The following is a 24,483-nucleotide window of genomic DNA, read 5'->3' as shown; positions in this document are numbered from 1 at the left end:
AGCTGAGATATTTCAGCAACTAACTGCTTAAAGAAAATTAATTATCCAGTGTTTTTGTACTTGCAGGATGCAATTTATAGGTTGGACTTGATCTGAAAGATCTTAATTCAGGGATTTTCTGCCTCAGATCAACGATCCCTTTTAAAAATCCACCCAGACCCCAAATATTTAAACAGCACCTGGCTCCAAACCCCTTTTCCCACTACAATACCCACCTGGATCATGCTCAGTTTGGGTTTTCTTTGATTTCCACTGGTCAGCTGGTACAAGCAAGTGAAGGCAGAGACAGTGTGATGCCCATTAAATAGTTTTTATTCTTTAGGACATGAATTGCATTCCCACTCATTTACAGTACTGTAAAGTGCAATGGTTTTCATCACCTCCCACCTGCGCACACGCTTTCAAGTATTTAAAATGCCCAGAAAACAAAAAAAAAAAAAAAAATGCTTTTTTTGTTCCGTTGTTTTTTTAATTTTTTTTTTCCTCTCCTTTTTTATTTTTTTTTTTACAGCAGCTCAGTTATGGAGTTATATTCATCTGGCAAAACAAACCCAGCTGTGCTGTGCCTACAGGATCGGGTCCTTCACTCCCACCCCCGAGCTGGGGGTGTCCTCCAACACCAACTGCTAGTGGAATGCATTTCCCAGGCTCCTTAATCCACCTCCTCGATGGTGGGGCCCGAGGAGGCTCCCCCTGAGGGAGGGGCTCCACCCCCGGGGAAGCCCCCGGGCATCCCCCCGGGCATCCCCCCCGCGCTCTGGTACAGCTTGGTGATGATGGGGTTGCAAACCTTCTCCAGCTCCTTCTGCTGGTGCTCAAACTCCTCCTTCTCGGCCGTCTGCAAGAGAAAGGTTTAGGGAATTTATGAGGTTTTAAGGAGGTGGTAAAAAGACAAGCTTCAGACTGTTTTCAGTAGCGCTGTCCTGCTCGTTTTTGTATATGAATTGCCAGTTTAACCAAAGAGAGCTCAGCTGCTTCTGCTCAGGGGCACAGCCCAAGGGGGAAGCAACGCTTGGCCTGGATTACACATTTCACTTCACCTGGATTACACATTTCGACAGCCTGGGCAGGGTTTAAGCCCCCACCAAATCCAGGCCAGGGTTTTTGACCCTCGAAGTCTGGGCCAGGGTTTTAGCCCCCAATCTAGGCCAGGGTTTAGCCCCACCCCAATCTGGGCCAGGGTTTAGCCCCACCCCAAATCTGGGCCAGGGTTTTAGCCCCACCCCAAATCTGGGCTCGGTTTGACCCCACTTTAATCTGGGCCGGGTTTTAGCCCCAAAAATCTGGTCAGGGTTTAAACCCCATGCCAATCTGGGCCAGGGTTTAACATCCCCCCAGTCGCGACCAGGGTTTAAGCCCGACCTCAATCTGGGCTAGGGTTCTTTGAGCCCCCCAATCTAGAGCAGGGTTTTTGGCCCCCCTAATCTGGACCAGGGTTTAAAGCCTCCCCAATCTGGGCAAGGTTTAAATCCTGTCCCTCCCCTAATCTGGGCAAGGTTCAGCCCCTCAAATCCGGGCAGATTTTGGCCCCACCCCAATCTGGGCCAGGTGTGTTTTAGGCCCCCAATCTGGGCCAGGGTTAAGCCCCAGCACCAAGCCAGGCTTGTATTAGACACAAAATCTTTCCTGCTTGGTTTGGCCCAATCTCACATTGCTCCTGAACAACAAAACAATCCTGGGAGGCAGCCAGGGAACAGCAGGGCTGTGGTCGCTCAGACATCCAAGGAAGGAACTTGCACCATCACCAGCCTTTCGACCTCTGGTGGAAACTACGAATGGCTTTGGAATCTGATTCATCACAGCAACCAGGGCTCCTCCTGCAGCCTCAACTGCCCCTGTGGAACCAAACATGGACTCTGACAAACCTGGTTCTTGTCCAGCCAGTTGATGATCTCGTTGCATTTGTCCAGGATTTTCTGCTTGTCATCGTCAGAGATCTTGCCCTGGAGCTTCTCATCCTCCACGGTGGCTTTCATGTTGAAGGCGTAGGACTCCAGGGAGTTCTTGGAGGACACCTTGTCCCTCTGCTTCTCATCCTCTGCCTTGTACTTCTCTGCCTCCTGCACCATCCTCTCGATGTCCTCCTTGCTCAGCCGGCCTGCAGTGAACACAAATCATGAGTTAGGACTTTATTTTTTAGGGAATGATTTCAAATTCTCAAACATTTTAATTTAAATTTTGGGGAGGTAGAAGAACCCCAGAACAAGTCCTCTTAATAAAAAATTGAATACTGTAATTTAAAGCCTCACACAGATACCAATCAGACTACAGCCAATTTCTGGTTAAAACAACAAGCAGAGCTTGACAAACCCATTTTTAAAGCTCCCCCACCGCCAGGACAGCAGATCCTTACCCTTGTCATTCGTGATGGTGATCTTGTTCTCCTTGCCAGTGCTCTTGTCCACAGCAGACACGTTCAGGATGCCATTGGCATCGATGTCAAAGGTGACCTCGATCTGAGGGACCCCTCTGGGAGCAGGGGGAATGCCAGTCAGCTCAAACTTGCCCAGCAAGTTGTTGTCCTTAGTCATAGCACGTTCTCCTTCATACACCTAAGGACAAAACCCACCAATTATGTCATTAAAGCGATAATGGGTTAATTAATTGTTGTCCTGAAGGGATGTGGTCGCTCAGACATCCAAGGAAGGTACTTGCACCAACACCAGTCTTGTGACTTCTGGTGGAAACTACGAATGGCTTTGGAGTCACTTTCATCACAGCAACCAGGGATTGACAAACCACGGGGATTCAACACCTCTGGCCTACAATTATTAACGTGTCAACCAGTGGAAGCACTGACAGTGTGCTGCTGTTACCCCAGGGCTCTCTGCTCACCTGGATCAGCACCCCGGGCTGGTTGTCAGAGTAAGTTGTGAAGGTCTGGGTCTGCTTGGTGGGGATGGTGGTGTTGCGCTTGATCAGGACCGTCATGACCCCTCCAGCTGTCTCAATGCCCAGCGACAGGGGAGTCACATCCAGCAGCAGCAGGTCCTGCACGTTCTCAGACTTGTCTCCAGACAGAATGGCAGCCTGCACAGCTGAGGGGAGAGAGGAACAGCATGAAACCCCCTGATGCACAGGGCTGCATTAAAACATCCCCTGTGAGCTGTGCTGATAACACAGGGCCCCTGCAGAACATCCCCTGTGAGCTGTGCTGATGCACAGGGCTGCATTAAACCCTGCAGAACATCCCCTGGGAGCTGTGCTGATGGCACAGGGCTGCATTAAACCCTGCAGAACATCCCCTGGGAGCTGTGCTGATGGCACAGGGCTGCATTAAACCCTGCAGAACATCCCCTGGGAGCTGTGCTGATGCACAGGGCTGCATTAAACCCTGCAGAACATCCCCTGGGAGCTGTGCTGATGGCACAGGGCTGCATTAAACCCTGCAGAACATCCCCTGGGAGCTGTGCTGATGCACAGGGCTCGCTCAGACATCCAAGGAAGGTACTTGCACCATCACAAGCCTCTCGACCTCCGGTGGAAACTACGAATGGCTTTGGAATCTGATTCATCATTGCAAGTCCAAGGGGATCTCCTACAGGACTGAGATGGAAAACCAAGGGCCTACACCATGAGGAGTTACAGACCGATCACTTACCTGCCCCATACGCCACAGCCTCATCAGGGTTGATGCTCTTGTTGAGCTCCTTGCCGTTGAAGAAGTCCTGCAGCAGCTTCTGGATCTTGGGGATGCGCGTGGAGCCGCCGACCAGCACGATGTCGTGGATCTGCGACTTGTCCAGCTTGGCGTCCCTCAGCGCCTTCTCCACGGGGTCCAGGGTGCCCCTGAAGAGGTCGGCGTTGAGCTCCTCGAAGCGAGCCCTGGTGATGGAGGTGTAGAAGTCGATGCCCTCGTAGAGGGAGTCGATCTCGATGCTGGCCTGCGTGGAGGAGGACAGCGTGCGCTTGGCGCGCTCGCAGGCGGTGCGCAGGCGGCGCACGGCGCGCTTGTTCTCGCTGATGTCCTTCTTGTGCTTGCGCTTGAACTCGGCGATGAAGTGGTTCACCATGCGGTTGTCAAAGTCCTCCCCGCCCAGGTGCGTGTCCCCCGCTGTGGATTTCACCTCGAAGATGCCGTCTTCGATGGTCAGGATGGACACGTCGAAGGTGCCGCCGCCCAGGTCGAAGATGAGAACGTTTCTCTCAGCACCAACCTGCAGAAAACATTAAAAAAAAAAAAAAAAAACACTTTCAGTACTCAACTGCTACTTGAAATACTGATACTGAAATTCCTGTACTCTAACACCTTCCTCACTGGCCACAGTGATCCTGTGGCAGTGTTAGTAGTCCCAGGATGAGGTAAAAGAATCTTGACTCCGTGTTTTAGAAGCCCTATTCATTATTTTATATTTTTATGATATACTTATTATTTTACAATATGTACAATATAAATCATAAAATATGCTACATACATTGTTTATATATTTTATGATATATACGTTAAGATCTATAAGACCTTATAGATGCTATTTTATTTTAAATATATTTTATATATATTATATATATTACTTTATGATCTATATGATATTTTAAGATCTACAAGGTAAGATCTATAAGACCTTATCGATTATATTTTATTTTAAATAAAATTTTTTATATGTTATATGTATTATTTTATTAAGATCTATAAGGTAAGATCTATAAGACCTTATCGATTATATTTTATTTTAAATAAAATTTTTATATATGTTATATATATTATTTTATGATCTATATTATATTTTATGATCTATAAGTCAAGATCTAGAAGACCTTATAGATGATGTATTTATAATAAATATTTATTTTACATGTATGTTATATACATGATATTTTATGAGCTATAAGTTAAGACCTATAAGACCTTATCGATTATATTTGTTAAATAAAATACTTTTGTTTTATATATGTTATATATTATTTTATGATCTATATTATATTTTATGAGCTATAAGGTAAGATCTGTAAGATCTTCTAGACGATATTTTATTTTAAAATGATATATTAAAACTATACTAAAACAGTAAAGAAATGATTTCATCAGAAAGCTAGCAAGGAATAAAAAGGAGTGATTTTATCATCTTGTGGCTGACCGGAGCCTGCCCAGCGTAATTCCCACTCAGGTGTGCAATGCACACTCCACCCTGTCCAGAGTACAGCCCTGCTGGGCTGTGATTGCCCATTAATTAAAAACCACAGCAGACTACTCAAAAACCCACACAATGCATTCCACAGCAGCACACAATTATTGTAAACATTTCCTTTCTGAGGCCTCTCAGCTTCTCAGAAGAAAAGATCTTAGCAAAACGACTGTTGATGAAAAAAGAGCCCTCCATACCTTCTTGTCCAGCCCGTAGGCAATGGCAGCCGCCGTGGGCTCGTTGATGATCCTCAGCACGTTGAGCCCCGCAATGGTTCCAGCGTCTTTGGTGGCCTGGCGCTGCGAGTCGTTGAAATAGGCCGGGACAGTGACCACAGCATTGGTGACAGTCTGCAAACACAGCCAACAGCTCCGTCACGCTGGAAATCCTCACACAACTTCTCACCGCATCCCGCTTCAAGCCCCAGACTCACCTTTCCCAGATAGGCCTCTGCAATTTCCTTCATTTTGGTTAAAACCATGGAGGAGATTTCCTCGGGGTAGAAACTCTTGGTCTCGCCTTTGTACTCCACCTGCACCTTGGGTCTGCCAGCATCGTTCACCACAGTGAAGGGCCAGTGCTTCATGTCAGACTGCACCACTGAGTCATCGAACCTGCGCCCGATCAACCGCTTGGCATCTGAAAAATATCATTTCGATATATTAATAATGGTCATTTCTAATTAAAAACCTAAAACTCGTACTAAAAACGCACAAAATCCTAGATCACCATCCTTAACGTTATTATTGTCCTGTTAAGACTCAGATACAAACACTCCATTTTCTTTCTTTTCTATGCATAAATGCAGAGCTATTACTTCTAAAATATTGCAAATGATGAGCCATAAACCAAGTTGAAAAAACTAGTTAAGATTACCCAAGACTGACTACCCTGAAAAACCTACTACAGAGCAAATATTATCCCTACCTCTAATAAATTCTGGCTTGTCATATCACAACTTTATTCAGATGAGAAGTAATTTAAGTACATAACTTCAGTGAAAAAGCTTTTATATGCCTAAATCCATTGCTATCACCTCTAAAATATTGCAAATGCTGAGCCATAAACCAGGTTGAGGCAACAGGTTGAGACAACTGGTTAAGATTACTCAAGACTGACTACCCTCAAAAACCTACTACAGAGCAAATATTATCCCTTCCTCTAATAAATTCTGGCTTGTAATACCACAACTTTATTCAGGTTAGAAGCAATTTAAGCATATAACTTCAACGAGAAAAAGCTTTAACCTCACTTTGTAATTCACTAAAAATATGATTTTTTTTTTCCATCTTTTTTTTTTTCCCCCAGGAAAAAATTCTCTTTAATCACTAATTAATGTGCCAATGCTGCAGGCTCACCAAAGACTGTGTTGGTCGGGTTCATGGCCACCTGGTTCTTGGCAGCATCACCGATGAGCCTCTCTGTGTCTGTGAAGGCCACGTAGCTCGGCGTGGTGCGGTTGCCCTGGTCGTTGGCAATGATTTCCACCTTGCCATGCTGGAACACGCCAACACAGGAATAAGTGGTGCCAAGATCGATCCCGACAGCTGGTCCCTTCGACATCTTGTCTGAAAAAACAGGAAAAATAAGATTAATATATTTAAAAGTCATGATGTAGCTTGATGAGAGAAACTGCGGTGTTTTTTGTTAAATGTTGAAGGGCAAAAAACTGTTTGGTCTTTTTTTAATGTTCAAGGGCAGGGTAGATGGGGCTGAAATAAAAGCAAAAATAAGAATATTTTAGTTAAAAGTGAAGCTGATATAGCTTGCATAAAAAAAATTGTGGAATTTATTTTTTTTTTTAATGTTAAAGGGCAGGCTGGTGGGGCTGGGAGCAAGCTGTTCCAGCGGATTGTGTCCCATTATAAGGGATGTAACCGGATCCGTTCCCGCCTGACCCGGAATTCCAGCCCCGTTATCCCACGTGGGCCCAGCCCCGCTCCCCGCTGCACTCCCCGCCTCCGCCGCTTGGCGTCCCCCGCACCACGTGGCGAGAAACTCCAACTCCCAGCGTGCCCCGCGCCGCCCGCGCAATGTGACGCAGACAAGGGGCGGGTCCAAAGGATGCCGGGAAATGGAGTCCCCGCCGGGCGGGGCCGCGTGTGCCAGCACAGCCACAGCCCCGTGCGGCACCGACCCCCCCCCCCCTTGGAGCCGTCCCCTCCGGATCCCACACGTGGCCGTTCGCCACCCCCGGGCACTGCAGCACCCGCTGGGCCCCGGCACCGCCCCAGGCCGCCCCCCAGCGAGGTAAGATGGGCGCTGCGGCTCCCCGAGCCCTCCCCTGTTCTCCCCTCCCCCGTCTCAGCAGAACCTAAAAGGAGCGGGGCGGGGGGGGAGGCAAAGAAAGCGGAGTTCCCGCTCTTCCCCCTCCCGCGGCAGACCGCATTAAACTAAATGTGGAAACACCGGGATTAAAAAAAAAAAAAAATGCACCCCAGCGGCCCCAAATAGGTCAATAGTCGCTATTCCCTCTTGTCCCCGCAGCACAACGGTTCTTGAGGCCACAGATTCACCCGAAAGGGCCCTGCGCCTTTTCCAGGCCACCCCAAAGCCGCCCCCAGCATCCACCCTACGCCATCCCAAGGCAGCCGCGTCCCAGCCCGCCCCTCCCGTGCCGCGTGTGGCCCCCCAGCCCCGTTACCCGCAGGCCGGCCCGGTCTCTCGTTCACACACGGGGCAGCCTCCCAGCTCAGCTCCGGCTCGCTCAATGCCCCGCGACCGCCGCGCCGCCCTTTTATACCCGCCCAGAACCTTCCAGAAGGCCACGCCTCCCTCGCACACCTCTGACCAATCAGCGTGTGGATCCCGCCCCCCTGCCGTCCAGTGATTGGTTCGTGCCGTGCGTGACGCGCGCCGGAAGGGGGCGTTGCGCGCCGGCCGGCCCCGCGTTCTCGAACCTTCATGCGCTTTCCCCGCGCCCCCCCAAACCCCGCGGTGGGCGCGCCTTTCCTCGCGCTTTGACCAATCAGAGCCCGCACTGCTGGTGACGACACGAGCGGAGGGCGTGGCGCGGGGAGCTGGCGGGCTTTTCATCCAATCGCCGTGCAGCGCGCCAGGTCCTTATTTGCATATTTCGCAATGGGGCGGGAGGGCCAATCAGCGCGCGGGAATGGCGGGTGATTTGCATAGAGGGCGGTGGGGAAGGAGAGCGGCGGGGAAGGAGAAGCGCAAGATGGCGGCGCCATGAGGGGCGAGCCTGGGCGCAGCCCCGGGGATGCCCCCGTGCCCAGCGGGATCGCTCCTTCCCCTCAGGAGCGGCGGCGTTCCCCAATCTCACACCCGCAGCCATCGCCGGGCCTTTCCCGCAGCGTGTGCTGAGCAAATCCCCCGAGTGCAATAATCTGCATCCTCCATGTTCCCTCATGCACGGCACAGGAGTTCGCCGCTTCACCCCGCGGGCTGTTCCTCCCGCAGGAAGCCGTGTGTGGGGTGTTTTAGGCACTAGAACTGCTTATTCCACAGATTAAAAAAACATCTCAGCATCTCCACATTTTATAATTCATCCTAAATATTCCCATCCATCAGGAGCCTGAGTGCAGGCCCAGGACAGGCTGTCCCCCCTTGGTGTGTGGCTAACACAGCTCCTGGCATGGATTAATTTATTTATTTGTGAGGGGAACAGTGGATTTGTCTTACCAAACAAGCTGTGGGGCTGCTGGGGGAAAAAAAAAACAGCACTGGGAGAGAAAAGAAACAATGGGAAGGATCCCACTGATTGATAAATGGAAAAAGATATTTGCTTTTACAAATAAACTTTAGGTTTGCTGGTAAATGAATTTGGATATTGAAAGATGAAAGAAACACTGGGGAAGAAAGATCCCTAAATTCCATAAGAATTAAAAATTAAAAGGGAGGGATATTAGAGTGGGATCTTTGGGATCAGGGAATCTGAACCTCTCAAGTTCCTCAGAAATGGGGAAAGAGAGAAGGGAAATGTGGCTGGAAATTGGGATTAAAAGGAGGCTGAGTCCTCAAAAAATTGGAGAGACCCCAGGGGATGCCCCATGGCCTCTGCCTTTACTGGAATAAAGCCAGAAAAGACTCCTCTGTCTCCTTTTTGTACATAAACCTCTGGTGTTTGTGGGTTAATTTTCCTAACATTTGGGAAGGGAAATGGTGGAAAATCGGGGATTTTGGTGTCCCTGGGGGTGAGGGGAGCGGGGCAGAGGTCGGGAATCACCTGAGGTCACGCTCAGGGCTGTGGCTGCATCCAAAGTTTACAGGGAATAAAGCCAGGGAGGCTCTGGGAGCAGGGAAAGCAAACACCGAGTCCTGGCCAGGCTCTGGGACACGGCACAGGGGAAAACAAAACTGGGAGAAACAGCTGCTCACTTTTCATAGGTTAGCAAGGTTTATTAAACCTTATCAAAAATACAGCACATGACTGAATAGTGAAAAAAGGTTACCTTTTCTGAACAGAGGAAAAAGGTGCCAGGAGCAAAAGATTTTTCCTGCCACGTGCTCAGCCCCCTCACAATGGAGGTTTTTCCCTTTTTTAACCCTTTAACCCCTCCCAAAGTTCTGTCCATTAACCCCTTCTTTGCTGTCCAGGGGTGATCTCTTCCTCAAAAGGGGTAAAGAAGAGGGAGATCTCTTTCATTTAAAGGGGTGAAAACAGCACATGAAAAAGCATTTCAGGTTCTCCCAGATTGACTTTAGAACACTTAGTAACACTTAAAACACTTAAAAATTGCAGCACAGGAGCACAGGAGCAGATCCCTCAGCCTGTTCCTTGACAATTCCTGTGTGCAAGCCACATCCTGAGGTAAGGGTGGCACCATGCCTTTTCCTGGCAGTTTGGGGTGACAAAACGAGGGGATGTGACGCTGTCCCCTGGCTCAGCCCACAGAACCAGCCCCACACCAGAAGCAATGGTGTCACTGGTGCCCTGCCAGTTTGTGGCTCCTGCTCTTGCTCAGGGCTCAAAGCTGAGTTGGGATTTTGGGGTGGCACCCAAGGGAAGGGTTTGGAGCTGGAATTGGGGTGCAGAAGGTTGAGGGCAGGGCAGGGGAAGGGGCTCTGTGTCATGGAGCAGCAGCTGTGCCTCCTGAGGTGAGGGCAGGCACACCTGGCCAGGTGAGGCGTGCAAAGAACGCTGCACCCTGTCCAGAGTACAGCCTGCTGCTCCAGGGTTACTCCAGAGGTGCTCCTCAGTGTAATTCTCACTGAGGGGTGCAAAGAAGGCTACATCATGTGCAGAGTACGGCCTGCTGTGCTGTGCTGCTCCAGGGTTGCTCCAGAGGTGCTCCTCGGTGTAACTCCCACTGAACAAAGTGGTAAAGTGTGCAAAGCACACTGCACCATGTCCAGAGTACAGGCTGCTGTGCTGTTCTGCTTCAAGGTTACTCCAGAGATGCTCCTCAGTGTAATTCCCCCTGAAGTGTACAAAGCACACTCCCCCATGTCCAGGCTGTTCTGCTGTTCTGCTCCAGGGTTACTCCAGAGATGCTCCTCAGTGTAATTCCCACTGACGTGTGCAAAGCACTCTCCACCATGTCCAGAGTACAGCCTGCTCTGCTGTTCTGCTCCAGGGTTACTCCAGAGATGCTCCTCGATGTAATTCCCACTGAGCAAAGCAGTCAAGGCGTGCAAAGCACGCTGCGCCATGTCCAGAGTACAGGCTTATGTACTGTTCTGCTCCAGGGTTGCTCCAGAGGTGCTCCTCGGTGTAACTCCCACTGAGGTGTGCAATTCACACTCTACCCTGTCCAGAGTACAGCCTGCTCTGCTCCAAAGTTACTCCAGAGATGCTCCTCAGTGTAATTCCCACTGACGTGTGCAAAGCACTCTCCACCATGTCCAGAGTACAGCCTGCTCTGCTGTCCTGCTCCAGGGTTACTCCAGAGATGCTCCTCGATGTAATTCCCACTGAGCAAAGTGGTTAAGGCGTGCAAAGCACACTGCACCATGTCCAGAGTACAGCCTGCTCTGCTGTCCTGCTCCAGGGTTACTCCAGAGATGCTCCTCAGTGTAATTCCCGCCTCGGCACCCTTGCTGTTCGCCTTTGGGGCGCTTTTTTGGGGTTGATTTTTTTAAAGGCCGGGCACAATGACGGCAGCACCCAAGAATAGCAGCTGGGGATGCCGCGGTGACATTTCCATGTGCGAGCGCTCGGAGCGAGGCGAGGCAGCGAAACGCGGTGAGTCAGCGCAGGGAGGAGCGCGCTTCGCAAATGAATCATCCGTCAGAAATTAGAGGCTGTTCCACTGGACAAAAGGAGCTCGTTTGCTTGATATCACATCAATTAAAGCTTGGCAGGCTTCACTATTTGGTTATTTAGTGTGGAGCTGTTTTCTGTTGTTTTTATTTTTTTTTTTTTTTTAAATTATGGATTGAAACGTTATTTTGGGGAGTGAATTTAGAGTATCAGGGATCCAGCACCGCTTCTCCTTTCAGCGTTTCAAACAGAATTGGGAGGAGAAGGGAGATTATCAAAGGCATTCCTGCTGCTCACCACAGCAGCATTTATTTATATAACAGATCCGCTGGAGTTTGAAAATCACAGATTTGCAAGGCCCTCCCTTCCCTTTCCCATGGGGTTCCCCCCTCTCAGCGCGTCCGGGTTAAAAATAATCCTAAATTCCTGATCCTGTACAGAAATCTGCAACTGCACACCCAAATTCCTGATCCTGCACAAAACTCTGTAACTGCACCCCCAAATTCCTGATCCTGTACAAAACTGCAATTTTACACCCAAATTACTGATCCTGTACAAAACTCTGCGACTGCAATTTCTGATCCTGTACAGAAATCTGGAACTGCACACCCAAATCCCTGATCCTGTACAAAAATCTGCAATTTCACACCCAAATTCCTGATCCTGTACAGAAATCTGGAACTGCACACCCAAATTCCTGATCCTGCACAAAACTCTGTAACTGCACCCCCAAATTCCTGATCCTGTACAGAAATCTGGAACTGCACCCCCAAATTCCTGATCCTTTACGAAACTCTGCGACTGCAACTTCTGATCCTGTACAGAAATCTGGAACTGCAGACCCAAATTCCTGATCCTGTACAAAAATCTGCAATTTCACACCCAAATTCCTGATCCTCTATAAAACTCTGTGACTGCACAGCTCCTCTCTGAACTAACCCGGGTTTTTAATGTCACCAACTCCTGGAGCAGGAGCAGCGTTTGCCCTTGAATTAAGGACAGACAGGCCCCACCTGTGAGACCACTGTGTTGTCACCCTCTGTTGTTTTAAACGCCGATGATGTCGCAACTTTTGCTCCCGCATTTCAGCCAGGAGGAGGGTTGATGTCTGGACACCTCTGCAAACACCCTGAGGGGGAGAGAAGGCTGAGAGAAACCGAGCCCAGCGCCTTTATCTGCCCGAAATCCACCCCCGGCTGCCTGGATTGCCTGAGCTGCCTGCACAGGTTTGTCTGCAGGGATTGGGCACAGCTCAGGTTTGAGGGATCTGGGCACAGCTCAGGTTTGAGGGATCTGGGCACAGCTCAGGTTTGTCTGCAGGGATTGGGCACAGCTCAGGTTTGAGGGATCTGGGCACAGCTCAGGTTTCAGGGATCTGGGCACAGCTCAGGTTTGAGGGATTGGGCACAGCTCAGGTTTGTCTGCAGGGATTGGGCACAGCTCAGGTTTCAGGGATCTGGGCACAGCTCAGGTTTGAGGGATCTGGGCACAGCTCAGGTTTCAGGGATCTGGGCACAGCTCAGGTTTGAGGGATTGGGCACAGCTCAGGTTTCAGGGATCTGGGCACAGCTCAGGTTTATCTGCAGGGATTGGGCACAGCTCAGGTTTGTCTGCAGGGATTGGGCACAGCTCAGGTTTGAGGGATCTGGGCACAGCTCAGGTTTGAGGGATTGGGCACAGCTCAGGTTTCAGGGATCTGGGCACAGCTCAGGTTTGAGGGATCTGGGCACAGCTCAGGTTTGTCTGCAGGGATCTGGGCACAGCTCAGGTTTCAGGGATCTGGGCACAGCTCAGGTTTCAGGGATCTGGGCACAGCTCAGGTTTGAGGGATTGGGCACAGCTCAGGTTTATCTGCAGGGATTGGGCACAGCTCAGGTTTGAGGGATTGGGCACAGCTCAGGTTTGAGGGATCTGGGCACAGCTCAGGTTTATCTGCAGGGATCTGGGCATAGCTCAGGTTTGAGGGATCTGGGCACAGCTCAGGTTTATCTGCAGGGATCTGGCACAGCTCAGGTTTATCTGCAGGGATCTGGCACAGCTCAGGTTTGCTGCTCACCCAGAGCCCATGAGGAGAGCCGGGCACGTGGGCTGCTCTAGCAGTGAGGTCACAGCAGGGCGAGGGTGAAGCACCAGGGGTTGTTGTGCTGGAATTGTTTATTCACCAGGTTGGCCTCCAGCACCTGCATCCCCAGCCAAAAATATCCCAGAACCCCAAATATCCCAAATATACCCAGATATCTGGGGTTTATCCTCAAACAAAACCACATTTCCCTCCATGCATCACCCCAGATATCCCCAGATAAACCCACATTTGCCTCCGTGTATCACCCCAGATATCCCCAAATATCGGGAGTTTATCCCCAAAAAGAACCCTATATGCATCACCCCAGATATCCCCAAATATTTGAGATTTACCCCCAAATAAAACCACATTTCCCTCCATGAATCACCCCAGATGTCCCCAAATATATAGAGTTTATCCCAAATAAAACTACATTGGCCTTCATGCATCACCCCAGATATCCCCACATAAAACCACATTTGCCTCCATGCATCACCCCAGATATCCCCAAATATTTCAGGTTTATCCCCACATAAAACTACATTTGTCTCCATAAATCAGCCCAGATATCCCCAAATATTTGGAGTTTATCCCCAAATAAAACCACATTTCCCTCCATGCATCGCCCCAAATATCTGGAGTTTATCCCCAAATAAAACCACACTTGCCTCCATGCATCAGCCCAGATATCCCCAAATATTTGGGGTTTATCCCCACATAAAACCACATTTCCCTCCATGCATCACCCCAGATAAACCCAAATATCTGGGATTTATCCCAAATAAAACCACATTTGCCTCCATGCATCACCCCAAATATCTGGGATTTATCCCAAAATAAAACCACATTTGCCTCCATAAATCACCCCAGATAAACCCAAATATCTGGGATTTATCCCAAATAAAACCACATTTCCCTCCATAAATCACCCCAGATATCCCCAAATATTTTGGGTTTATCCCCACATAAAACTACATTTGCCTCCATAAATCAGCCCAGATATCCCCAAATATTTGGAATTTATCCCCAAATAAAACTACATTTGCCTCCATAAATCACCCCAGATATCCCCAAATAAAACCACATTTCCCTCCATGCATCACCCCAAATATCTGGAGTTTATCCCCAAATAAAACCACACTCGCCTCCATGCATCAGCCCAGATATCCCCAAATATTTGGGGTTTATCCCAAATAAAACCACATTTCCCTCCATGCATCACCCCAAAAATCTGGAGTTTATCCCCAAATAAAACCACATTTGCCTTCATAAATCACCCCAGATATCCCCAAATAAAACCACATTTCCCTCCATGCATCCCCCCAAATATCTGGGATTTATCCCCAAATAAAACCACATTTCCCTCCATACATCACCCCAGATAAACCCAAATATCTGGAGTTTATCCCCAAATAAAACCACATTTCCCTCCATGCATCACCCAGGGTTTCACATCTTTTGTGAAATGTCACCTAATTTAAGGCTGAAAAATACCCAGGAAAAATTCCCCACGCTTCCCATGCAAATGTGCACGCACAGGCCCGCTTAGCTTAGATTAAAAATGATATTTTTAACTCCAGCCTTTCTTTTTTTCCCCCTTTGGATTCAGCTTGGCAGCATGGAACCCATCACAGCCCAGGACATGGAACGAGTTGAGTTGAGCTGCAGCACTTCAGCTGCAGCACCTTTATTTATAAAACAACCAACCAAAAAAAAAAAAAAAAATTATTAAATCATTGATTCAAAGTGAATCAATAATAAATATTTGCTTTCCTCTGAGTTGTTCAGACACAGTACAAGTACACCAATCATAGCAGAGATGGAAGCTGCTGAGAAACAAGAAGCTACATAGCATGGTCGGCATTTAATCACACAATTTGTTAATTAATAGCTGGTAAATGACAGTAAATGCTTTAATACACTATTTTACAAAGCAAGGTTTGGCTTATTCGCTTCCCTTGTGCCACTCCTGGTGGGCTGGGCCTTGGAAAATTGGAATTCTTTGGAGTGATCCCTTTGTGCTGCTCCCTTTGGGGAGGAACTTTTCCCTTTTCCCTGGGAGTCACTGATGAGGGCTGAGGCAAAAACCCAGTGAGACAGCTCAAAAGTCAAGCAAATAGTAAAGCAAGAGTAGCTTTGGGGGCATTGAGTAGATTGGGGGGCAAGAGTAAATTCAAGGGCATTTTGGGTTAATTTTTCACCCTTTAGGTTGGGGGGCAATAGTAGATTTAAGGGCATTTTATGATAATTTTTCACTCTTCAGATTGGGGGGCAATAGTAAATTTAAGGGGATTTTGTGTTAATTTTTCACCCTTTATACTGCGGGGCAAGAGTAGATTTAAGGGCATTTTGTGTTAATTTTTCACTCTTCAGATTGGGGGTGCAATAGTAGATTTCAGGGCATTGTGTGTTAAACCTTTTACACAAAATATTTTGTGCTGTAAATAGAACAGAAATAGCCTGAGCACCCTAAGGATGCTCCTAAGATTGGGGGATATAGTAAATTTAAGGGCATTTGGTGTTAATTTTTCACTCTTTAGATTGGGGGGCAAGAATAAATTTAAGGGCATTTTATGTTAATTTTTCACTTTTCAGATTGGGGGGGGCAATAGTAAGTTTAAGGGCATTTTGTGTTAATTTTTCACCCTTTAGACTGGGGGGCAATAGTAGATTTAAGGGCATTTTATGTTAATTTTTCACCCTTTATTCAGGGGCAATAGTAGATTTAAGGGCATTTTGTGTAATTTTTCACCCATTAGATTGAGGGGGCAATAGTAAATTTAAGGGCATTTTGTGTTAGCATTTCACACAAAATATTTAGTGCTGTAAAAAGAACAGAAATAGCCCGAGCACCCTAAGGATGCTCCTAAAATTGGGGGGCAATAGTAGATTTAAGGGCATTTTGTGTTAATTTTTCACTCTTCAAATTGGGGGGGCAATAGTAAGTTTAAGGGCATTTTATGTTAATTTTTCACCCTTTATTGAGGGGCAATAGTAGATTTAAGGGCATTTTGGGTTAATTTTTCACCCTTTATTCAGGGGCAATAGTAGATTTAAGGGCATTTTGTGTTAATTTTTCACACAAAATATTTAATGCTATAAATAGAACAGAAATAGCCTGAGCACCCTAAGGATGCTCCTAAGATTAGGGGGCAGTAGTAAATTTAAGGGCATTTTGGGTTAATTTTTCACCCTTTAGGTTGGGGGGTAAGAGTAAATTTAAAGGCATTTTATGTTAATTTTTCACCCTTTATTCCGGGCCAATAGTAGATTTAAGGGCATTTTATGTTAATTTTTCACCCTTTATTGAGGGGCAATAGTAAATTTAAGGGCATTTTGGGTTAATTTTTCACCCTTTATACTGGGGGGCAATAGTAGATTTAAGGGCATTTTATGTTAATTTTTCACCCTTTATTGAGGGGCAATAGTAAATTTAAGGGCATTTTGGGTTAATTTTTCACCCTTTATACTGGGGGGCAATAGTAGATTTAAGGGCATTTTATGTTAATTTTTCACCCTTTATTCAGGGGCAATAGTAGATTTAAGGGCATTTTGTGTAATTTTTCACCCATTAGATTGAGGGGGCAATAGTAAATTTAAGGGCATTTTGTGTTAGCATTTCACACAAAATATTTAGTGCTGTAAAAAGAACAGAAATAGCCCGAGCACCCTAAGGATGCTCCTAAAATTGGGGGGCAATAGTAGATTTAAGGGCATTTTGTGTTAATTTTTCACTCTTCAAATTGGGGGGGCAATAGTAAGTTTAAGGGCATTTTATGTTAATTTTTCAGCCTTTATTGAGGGGCAATAGTAGATTTAAGGGCATTTTGGGTTAATTTTTCACCCTTTATTCAGGGGCAATAGTAGATTTAAGGGCATTTTGTGTTAATTTTTCACACAAAATATTTAATGCTATAAATAGAACAGAAATAGCCTGAGCACCCTAAGGATGCTCCTAAGATTAGGGGGCAGTAGTAAATTTAAGGGCATTTTGGGTTAATTTTTCACCCTTTAGGTTGGGGGGTAAGAGTAAATTTAAAGGCATTTTATGTTAATTTTTCACCCTTTATTCCAGGCCAATAGTAGATTTAAGGGCATTTTATGTTAATTTTTCACCCTTTATTGAGGGGCAATAGTAAATTTAAGGGCATTTTGGGTTAATTTTTCACCCTTTATACTGGGGGGCAATAGTAGATTTAAGGGCATTTTATGTTAATTTTTCACCCTTTATTCAGGGGCAATAGTAGATTTAAGGGCATTTTGTGTTTAATCTTTCACCCATTAGATTGAGGGGGCAATAGTAAATTTAAGGGCATTTTGTGTTAGCATTTCACACAAAATATTTAGTGCTGTAAAAAGAACAGAAATAGCCCGAGCACCCTAAGGATGCTCCTAAAATTGGGGGGCAATAATATCCTGAGGAGCTCCTGAAGGGAAACAGCCAGGGAATCCCTGCCGGCTCTCTGTGCTCGGGGTGAGCATCCTCACGTGTTCCCTTGTTGGCAGAGTGACCAAATTATTCTTAAAAAGGCAAAAAGCCCAAAGTTTCTCCCCGATTTGGTACCAAGACACCTCGTAGGAAATTTTGGACTTCACCTCAGAGCTGGGGCTGGGTGGACAGGGCCTGGGTAATTCACTCGGAAAAGAAGAGAACAGAAAGAGAACTAGAAAAAGAAGAGAACTAGAAAAAGAAGAGAACTAGAAAAAGAAGAGAACTAGAAAAACAAAACAACTAGACAAAGAAGAGAACTAGAAAAGGAAGAGAACTAGAAAAAGAAAACAATTAGAAAAAGAAGAGAACTAGAAAAAGAAAACAACTAGAAAAAGAAGAGAACTAGAAAAAGAAGAGAACTAGAAAAAGAAAACAACTAGAAAAAGAAGAGAACTAGAAAAAGAAAAAAATTAGAAAAAGAAGAGAACTAGAAAAAGAAAACAACTAGAAAAAGAAGAGAACTAGAAGAAGAAGAGAAATAGAAAAACAAAACAATTAGACAAAGAAGAGAACTAGAAAAGGAAGGGAACCCCTTTTTGTGTCGTGTTTTAGCAGGAGCACAAACCTCTTGCCCTTGGCTCGGTTTTTCTCTGTAAGAGCTTTGTTATTTTGCCTTTTTCTGTTTCCAGCCCTACCTCAGGAGCCATCCTGCTGATTTGATGCTGTTTGGGGTAGCTGGGCTATCTCAGGTGTGAAAGCTCATAAATGCTGGTTTGAGGAGAAACCACCACTGAGGTGCAGCAAGGGAATGTCCAGCACAGGGAATGTCCAGCCCAGTGAGCACCCACAGAGGAACCCACAGGCTCCTTTCACCATCCTCTGCCTCCTTTTGGGATTTTCCCAGCTCTGGAATGGCTCAGGGGTGCTTTGGAGCACCTGAACCTTCAGGGCTCAGGATGAAACCAAGTGCAGAGCAATCGCTGACACTCAGAGCTGCTGCTTCCCACCCTGCTGATCCAGGATGGAATGACAGAGAATCCACCCCCATGGCAGATTGTCAAACACCTCATGCCAGGTCTCCTTTATTAAAGCTGGGATTGTTTTCCCTGCACAGCAGCAGGAATTTGGCCTGGCAAGGGTTAAATCTGGGCTAGGGAAAGCAGTGGCATTTTGAGTGAGTGCTCCTAGGAAAGGGAGTTCTCACATTGTGTAGGGCAAGTTTGGAAAACTCTTTCTCATGTGGAAATGAAGGCTTGGCTTTGATCAGGTTGGCAAAGAACTCAAGTAAAGAAATTAGAAATTCTGGCTCTCAGAAGAGGAGAATAATGACAATCCTGGAGAAAGAATTACAGATCTGTGGTTCTTCTGTGCTCAGCCATCTTCTGTAGGCTCTTTCCACGAATTGGAGAAACCCTTTCCCTCCCTCCAGTGGGGAAAAAAACCCAAACCCCCTCATTTTTAAAACAGAAAATCACCAGTCTGGGGATACAGGAATGTAGAACCTACAAGCTCAGTGCCTTGTGTGCAGCAGTGCTCAGAGCCAAGTCCTTCAGAGGAAAAATCAGCGACAGAATTCTGCGTCTGTCCCTCCCTCCATCCTTCCCCAACTTCATATTCCGTGGAAATGCTTAACCTGGTTGCTCACAAAAAATATTTTTTTACAATTCTTGCCATTTTTTTAAGAGTCTTGCTGAAGGTTTAAGCCTCAGCCCTGGCCCAGCATTTGGTGCAGGAGTGGGAGAGCTCACACACAATGTCCTGGTGGTGGGAGCAGCGTTTTGTGCCTGTTCACCTGCCCAGGTGTGTTTTCCTCTGCCAGGGAACCCTCCAGGCCTTCCCTGGGCTCAGCTGGGCACTGCTGCTCCCTCAGCTTGGGGAAGAACTTTCCAGAAGGCTTCTCCAGCACCAACCTGGCCAGTTCTCCAGCTGGCAGTGGCTGGCAGCTCTTGCCAAGGCTCCATCCAGGCAGGGCTGGGTTCAGTGCCCACTTCTCTCTCTAAGGCTCAGAGTCAGCTCCTGGCCCCAGGTTTGTTCTGGCAATTGAAGCACCTCTGTTTTCTTGGCAGGAAAAGTCCTTTCCTTTTAGTAGAGTTTAGTTCAGACACCTCAGTGCTGCATCCCGTGTCCTTTGGGAGTGATCCTTTAGTTTCTATTTTAGTTACAGCTGCAGTATGTCACTGAATGCAGGAAACGTGAAGCACCTGGCTGGACACCCTCAGCCTCAAAACAGCACAATCTTCAAGAAACTTCTCCAAAACCAGTCTGGGAGACTTCTCCCTCCCCACAAAACCTCTCTGGAATATTATGCATCTTTTTGTTGATCCCTTTTAAAAAATCCTGAGGTTTGGCTTCTTTTCGCTCACACAGTTCACTTGACAGCACAGCTTTGCTGCCGTAGGTTTTTAATGCTCAGTGGTCCATTTTCAAAGGGAAAAACCAACAAAAATAAAAAGATAATTTAAAAAGAAGCTCCCTTTTCCCTCCAATAAATCTTTCTTGAATCTTTCTGTATCAGAATCAGAGGTTTGGCTTCTTTTCACTCACACAGTTTCACTCGACAGCTCAGCTTTGGTACCATAGGGGTTTAATGCTCATTTTTAAAGGAAAAAATGCAAGAAACAAAAATATAATTTAAAAAGAAGCTCCCTTTTCCCTCCAATAAATCTTTCTTAAATTCTTTTTTAAATCTTTCTGTATCAGAATCAGAGGTTTGGCTTCTTTCCGCTCACACAGTTTCACTCAACAGCACAGTTTGCTACCATAGGGGTTTAATGCTCATTTTTAAAGGGAAAAAAACCAACCAAAAAAAAAAAGATAATTTAAAAAGAAGCTCCCTTTTCCCTTCAATTATTTTTTCTTAATATCTTTCTTAAATCTTTCTGTATCAGAATCAGAAGGTTGGTTTCTTTTCATTCACACAGTTTCACTCGACAGCACGGCTTTGCTACCATAGGTGTTTAGTGCTCAGTGTTCCATTTTCAAAGGGAAAAACCAACAAAAATAAAAAGATAATTTAAAAAGAAGCTCCCTTTTCCCTCCAATAATTCTTTCTTAAAATCTTTCTTAAATCTTACTGTATGAGAATCAGAGGTTTGGCTTCTTTCCACTCATGAGTTTGACTCGACAGCAGAGCTTTGCTGCCATAGGTTTTTAATGCTCTGTGGTCCATTTTCAAAGGGAAAAACCCCAAAAATCAAAAGATAATTTAATAAGATCTTTCTTAAGTCTTTCTGTATCAGAATCAGAGGGGTCTGAACTCAGTGATGCTCAGGAAGGAGCGGGAGCTCCTGGCAGTGTGAACAATCCCGAGTGATTACCATGAAGCTGACCAGGAGGAGACCGAGCTATCCTGAGTGGCCGGCGCTGTGACAATTTCGGAATTTCCAGGGTGCTGTGACAATTTTTGGCATTTCCCCGGTGCTGTGACAATTTTAGGCATTTCCCTGGTGCTGTGAGGATTTTTGGCGATCCCCCGGTGCTGTGACAATTTTTGGCACGTCCCCGGTGCTGTGACAGTTTTTGGCAATTCCCCCGATGCTGCGAGGAGTTTTGGCGATTCCCCCGATGCTGCGAGGATTTTTGGCAATTTCCCCGGTGCTGCGAGGATTTTTGGCGATTTCTCGGTGCTGCGAGGATTTTTGGCGATCCCCCGGTGCTGTGACAATTTGGGAATGTCCCCGGTGCTGCGACAGTTCGGGAATGTCCCCGGTGCTGTGAGGGGATGCTCGGGGATGCTCACACGGTTTGGAAGGCGCGGCTCTGCGCGGGCACCATCACTGGCACTGCCACCTTCACCAGGTGGTTGTACTCGGCTTTTTTGGGTTCTTCTTTCCTGTCCAGCTGCCGCTGGCTGTACTGGGGTGGGGTCAGGTGAGGAGTGGCTTCGGTGGACAAAGTCCGCTGGCTGCGGGAGGCACTGTTGGCTGTGGAGCGGGTGGAGGAGGAACCCGAGCGGGAGCTGCGGGAGCCCGAGGAGGAGGAGCTGGGCTTGACCAGATGGGCCTTGGGTGCCTCGGCGTCTTCCCTGCGAGGGAACAGCGCACAAAGGGTTAAACAGTGCGGGGAATGGTCCGGAAAACGCTGGGGACTGATGTGGGAATTGCCGGAACGGGGGGAGTTCTGTTCCCTCTTCTTTCCCCACTTTCCTCCCTTCTTTCCCCCTTCTTTTTCCTCTTCTTTCTCCCCTTTCCCCCCCCCACTTTTCTCCCTTCTTTCCCCCTTCTCACCGTCCCCTTCTCTTTCATCTTCTCCCCCTTCTTTTTCCTCTTCTTCTGGGAGGAAGAAGAGGAAAAAGAAGGGGGAAGAAGTGGGAAAAGAAGGGGGAAAGAAGAGGAGAAAGAAGAGGAAAATGAAAGGAGAAAACAGAGAAGAAAGAAGAGGAAAAAGAAGGGGGAGAAGAGGGAAAAGAAGGGGAGGATAAGAAGGGGGAAAGAAGAGGAAGAAGAAGAGGGAAAGAAGGGAGAAAAGCAAGAAAAAGAAGGGGGAAGGAAGAGGAAAACGAAGGAGAAAAAGATGAAGAAGCTGAGAGGGATCAGAGCTGAGGGGATTACGGATCTCTGGCGGTGCAGAGATGTCACTCGAGGCCAGGTGGCTGCACAGAGACCTAAAGATGGATCAGGGCTTTGTTCCTTGGAGGCAGCAGCAGCTCAGAGTCATTCCTGGAAATAGATTTTCCAGCTCTTTCCTTCCTGAGCAGTTCAGGCTGGCTTGGCTGGAGCCCAAGCTGGGCTTAGGGGATTTCAGGGGAACAGATGAGCTCCAGGAACAGGAGTCGGCGTTCCTCGTGTTCCTGCTCCCCTCCGTGCTCACCCGGAGCTAAATCCGGGGGAACAGTTGTTCCAAAGGCTCAGAGAGGGCTCAGGCAGTGTGGCTGAACTGTGTGATAAATAGGAGCTGGAAATGAAAGGGAAAAAGGGGGAAAGAAGGGAGGAAGAAGGGAGGAAGAAGAGGGAAAAAGGGGGGAAAGAAGGGAGGAAGAAGAGGGAAAAGAAGGGAGGAAGAATGAAGGAAGGAAGGAAGAAGGGGTAAAAGAAGGGAGGAAGAAGGGGGAAAAAGAAGGGGGAAAAAAGGGGGAAAGAAGGGAGGAAAGAAGGGGGAAAAGAAGGGAGGAAAGAAAGGGGAAAATGGGGGAAAAAGGTGGGGGAAAGAAGGGGTGGAAAGAAGAGGAAAAAATGAGGAAAGAAGGTGGAAAGAGGAGAAAATTAGAGAAAAGAAGGGGAAAGAGGGAAAAGAAGAGGGAAATGGGGGAAAGAGGGTGGGAAGAGGAGAAAAGAAGAAAGAAAGAAGGGGGAAAGAGAGAAGAAGGAATGGGGAAAGGTAGAAAGAGGAGAAAAGAAGAGGGAAAGAAGGTGGAAAGAGGGAGAAAAGGAAGAAAAGAGGGGAGGAAGAAGGGGGAAAGAAGGGAGGAAGAAGGGAGGAAAGAATGGGGAAAATGGGGAAAAAAGGGGTAAAAGAAGGAAGGAAGAAGAGGGAAAAAAGGGGGAAAGAAGTGAGGAAGAAGGGGAAAAGAAGGGGAAAATGGGGGGGAAAGGTGGGGAAAGAAAGGGGAAAGAAGGGAAGAAGAGGTGGAAAGAAGGAGGAAAAAACAAAGAAGGTGGAAAGAGGGAAAAGAAGAGGGAAATGGGGGAAAGAAGGTGGGAAGAGGGGAAAAGAAGGAAGAAAGGAGGGGAAAGAGGGAGGAAAGAAGCTGAAAAGAAGGTAGAAAGACGGGAAGAGGGAAAGAAGGGAAAGAAGGGAGGAAAGAAGGAAGAAAGAAAAGGAAAAGGAGGTGGAAAGAGGGAGAAAATAAGGGAGGAAAGAAGGGAGGAAGAAGGGGAAAGGAAGGGGGAAATGGGGAGAAAAGATGGGGAAAGAAGGAGGAAAGAAGGAAGAAAAGAAGGAAGAAAGAAGGGGGAAAGAAGGAAGAAAGAAGAGAAAAATAACTGTAAAGGGAGGGGAAAGAAGGGGGAAAATAAGGGAGAAAAGAAAGGGAAAAGAAGGTGGAAAGAGGGGGAAAGAAGGGAGAACTGAGGGAAGAACAGTGGGAAAGAAAGGAAAGAAAAAGATAAGAAAGAAAAAAAGAAATTGAAAAGAAAGAAGGAAAGGAAACCACCCCCAAACCCTCTCAGAACCACAACGGACAAGCAGCTTCGGTTCAACGCCAGAAAAGAACATGCAAATGCTTCAAAAGTACCGAAATTACAAATGTGAGACAGAACGGTCGGTTGAGGTTTGTGCTGATTTACCGGGGGAGAGGAGGGGCGGCTTTAATCTGATTTTCTGGGAAGCCTTCACAGAGATTCTCACAGTCACGAAATTTGTCAGTGATGTTTCGCAGCGACTTAAAAAGCTTTTTAGAGCAACCTATGAGGGCTTAAACCTTCTTAGAGTTGGTTAAAACCGCGGGGAGGGAGTGTGCGAGGTGGGATGAAGCAAAAGGCGTCACCTGATTTCATTGGGCGCCTCCTCTTCCTCGTACCTCTTCTTTTCTTTCCTCCTGATGGTCAGCCTCACCACGAGGAAGAGGAGGGAGAGCCCCACCACCACTCCGCACACCGCCCCGGCGATCATGCTGATGTTTTGCGCATCTGTTGTCCAAAAAAAAAAAAAAAACCCCCAAATTTATCGGTGAGCCCTTGGTGGCGTGGCGAGTTTTTAGTCCATGCTGCAAGTCCCAGCCCTGGGAATAACTCAGGGGTTTATTTTTGAGGTGTGTCTCCACACAGAG

General features: G+C 47.2%; 2 protein-coding genes and 3 non-coding genes across 5 annotated transcripts in view; all 5 read right to left on the bottom strand.

Moving 5' to 3' along the window:
* Window positions 1–291: 291 nt before the first annotated feature.
* On the bottom strand, window positions 292–7,835 carry HSPA8 (heat shock protein family A (Hsp70) member 8). The gene is made up of 9 exons (XM_059488330.1): window positions 7,768–7,835; window positions 6,482–6,691; window positions 5,557–5,762; window positions 5,321–5,473; window positions 3,602–4,157; window positions 2,836–3,038; window positions 2,354–2,552; window positions 1,866–2,098; window positions 292–838 (listed from the first exon to the last, which is right to left on the bottom strand). The coding sequence occupies exons 2-9, from the start codon at window positions 6,684–6,686 to the stop codon at window positions 653–655; spliced, it is 1,941 nt and encodes a 646-aa protein (XP_059344313.1). The 5' UTR covers window positions 6,687–6,691; window positions 7,768–7,835; the 3' UTR covers window positions 292–652.
* On the bottom strand, window positions 1,709–1,805 carry LOC132083673 (small nucleolar RNA SNORD14). Its single transcript, XR_009419973.1, has one exon. It is a non-coding gene; the product is annotated as a small nucleolar RNA SNORD14 (small nucleolar RNA).
* Window positions 2,627–2,723, bottom strand: LOC132083675 (small nucleolar RNA SNORD14). Its single transcript, XR_009419975.1, has one exon. It is a non-coding gene; the product is annotated as a small nucleolar RNA SNORD14 (small nucleolar RNA).
* On the bottom strand, window positions 3,427–3,523 carry LOC132083674 (small nucleolar RNA SNORD14). The gene has a single exon (XR_009419974.1). It is a non-coding gene; the product is annotated as a small nucleolar RNA SNORD14 (small nucleolar RNA).
* Window positions 7,836–17,339: 9,504 nt separating the features above from the next.
* Window positions 17,340–24,483, bottom strand: part of CLMP (CXADR like membrane protein) — a 73,368-nt gene continuing 66,224 nt past the window's right edge. Inside the window, exons 7-9 of the mRNA XM_059488433.1 lie at window positions 24,202–24,343; window positions 17,515–21,801; window positions 17,340–17,462 (exon numbers count right to left, since the gene is read on the bottom strand). Coding sequence (XP_059344416.1) covers window positions 21,513–21,801; window positions 24,202–24,343 — 431 coding nt within the window. The 3' untranslated portion in view covers window positions 17,340–17,462; window positions 17,515–21,512. The remainder of the gene's footprint in view (window positions 17,463–17,514; window positions 21,802–24,201; window positions 24,344–24,483) is intronic.

Source organism: Ammospiza nelsoni, chromosome 24, assembly GCF_027579445.1.
Source record: "Ammospiza nelsoni isolate bAmmNel1 chromosome 24, bAmmNel1.pri, whole genome shotgun sequence".
NCBI classification, from domain to species: Eukaryota; Metazoa; Chordata; class Aves; order Passeriformes; family Passerellidae; genus Ammospiza; species Ammospiza nelsoni.
The sequence above is the reverse complement of the archived record's forward strand: the minus strand, read 5'-3'. Positions and strand labels throughout refer to the sequence as shown.

Coding starts and splice junctions, on each gene's coding strand:
- HSPA8 (XM_059488330.1), bottom strand. CDS start 6,686: ATGTCGAAGGGACCAGCTGTCGGGATCGATCTTGGCACCACTTATTCC. Junction 5,474..5,556: donor CAGAGGCCTATCTGGGAAAG/GTGAGTCTGGGG, acceptor CTGTGTTTGCAG/ACTGTCACCAATGCTGTGGT. Junction 839..1,865: donor ACTGGCTGGACAAGAACCAG/GTTTGTCAGAGT, acceptor TTTCTCTTGCAG/ACGGCCGAGAAGGAGGAGTT.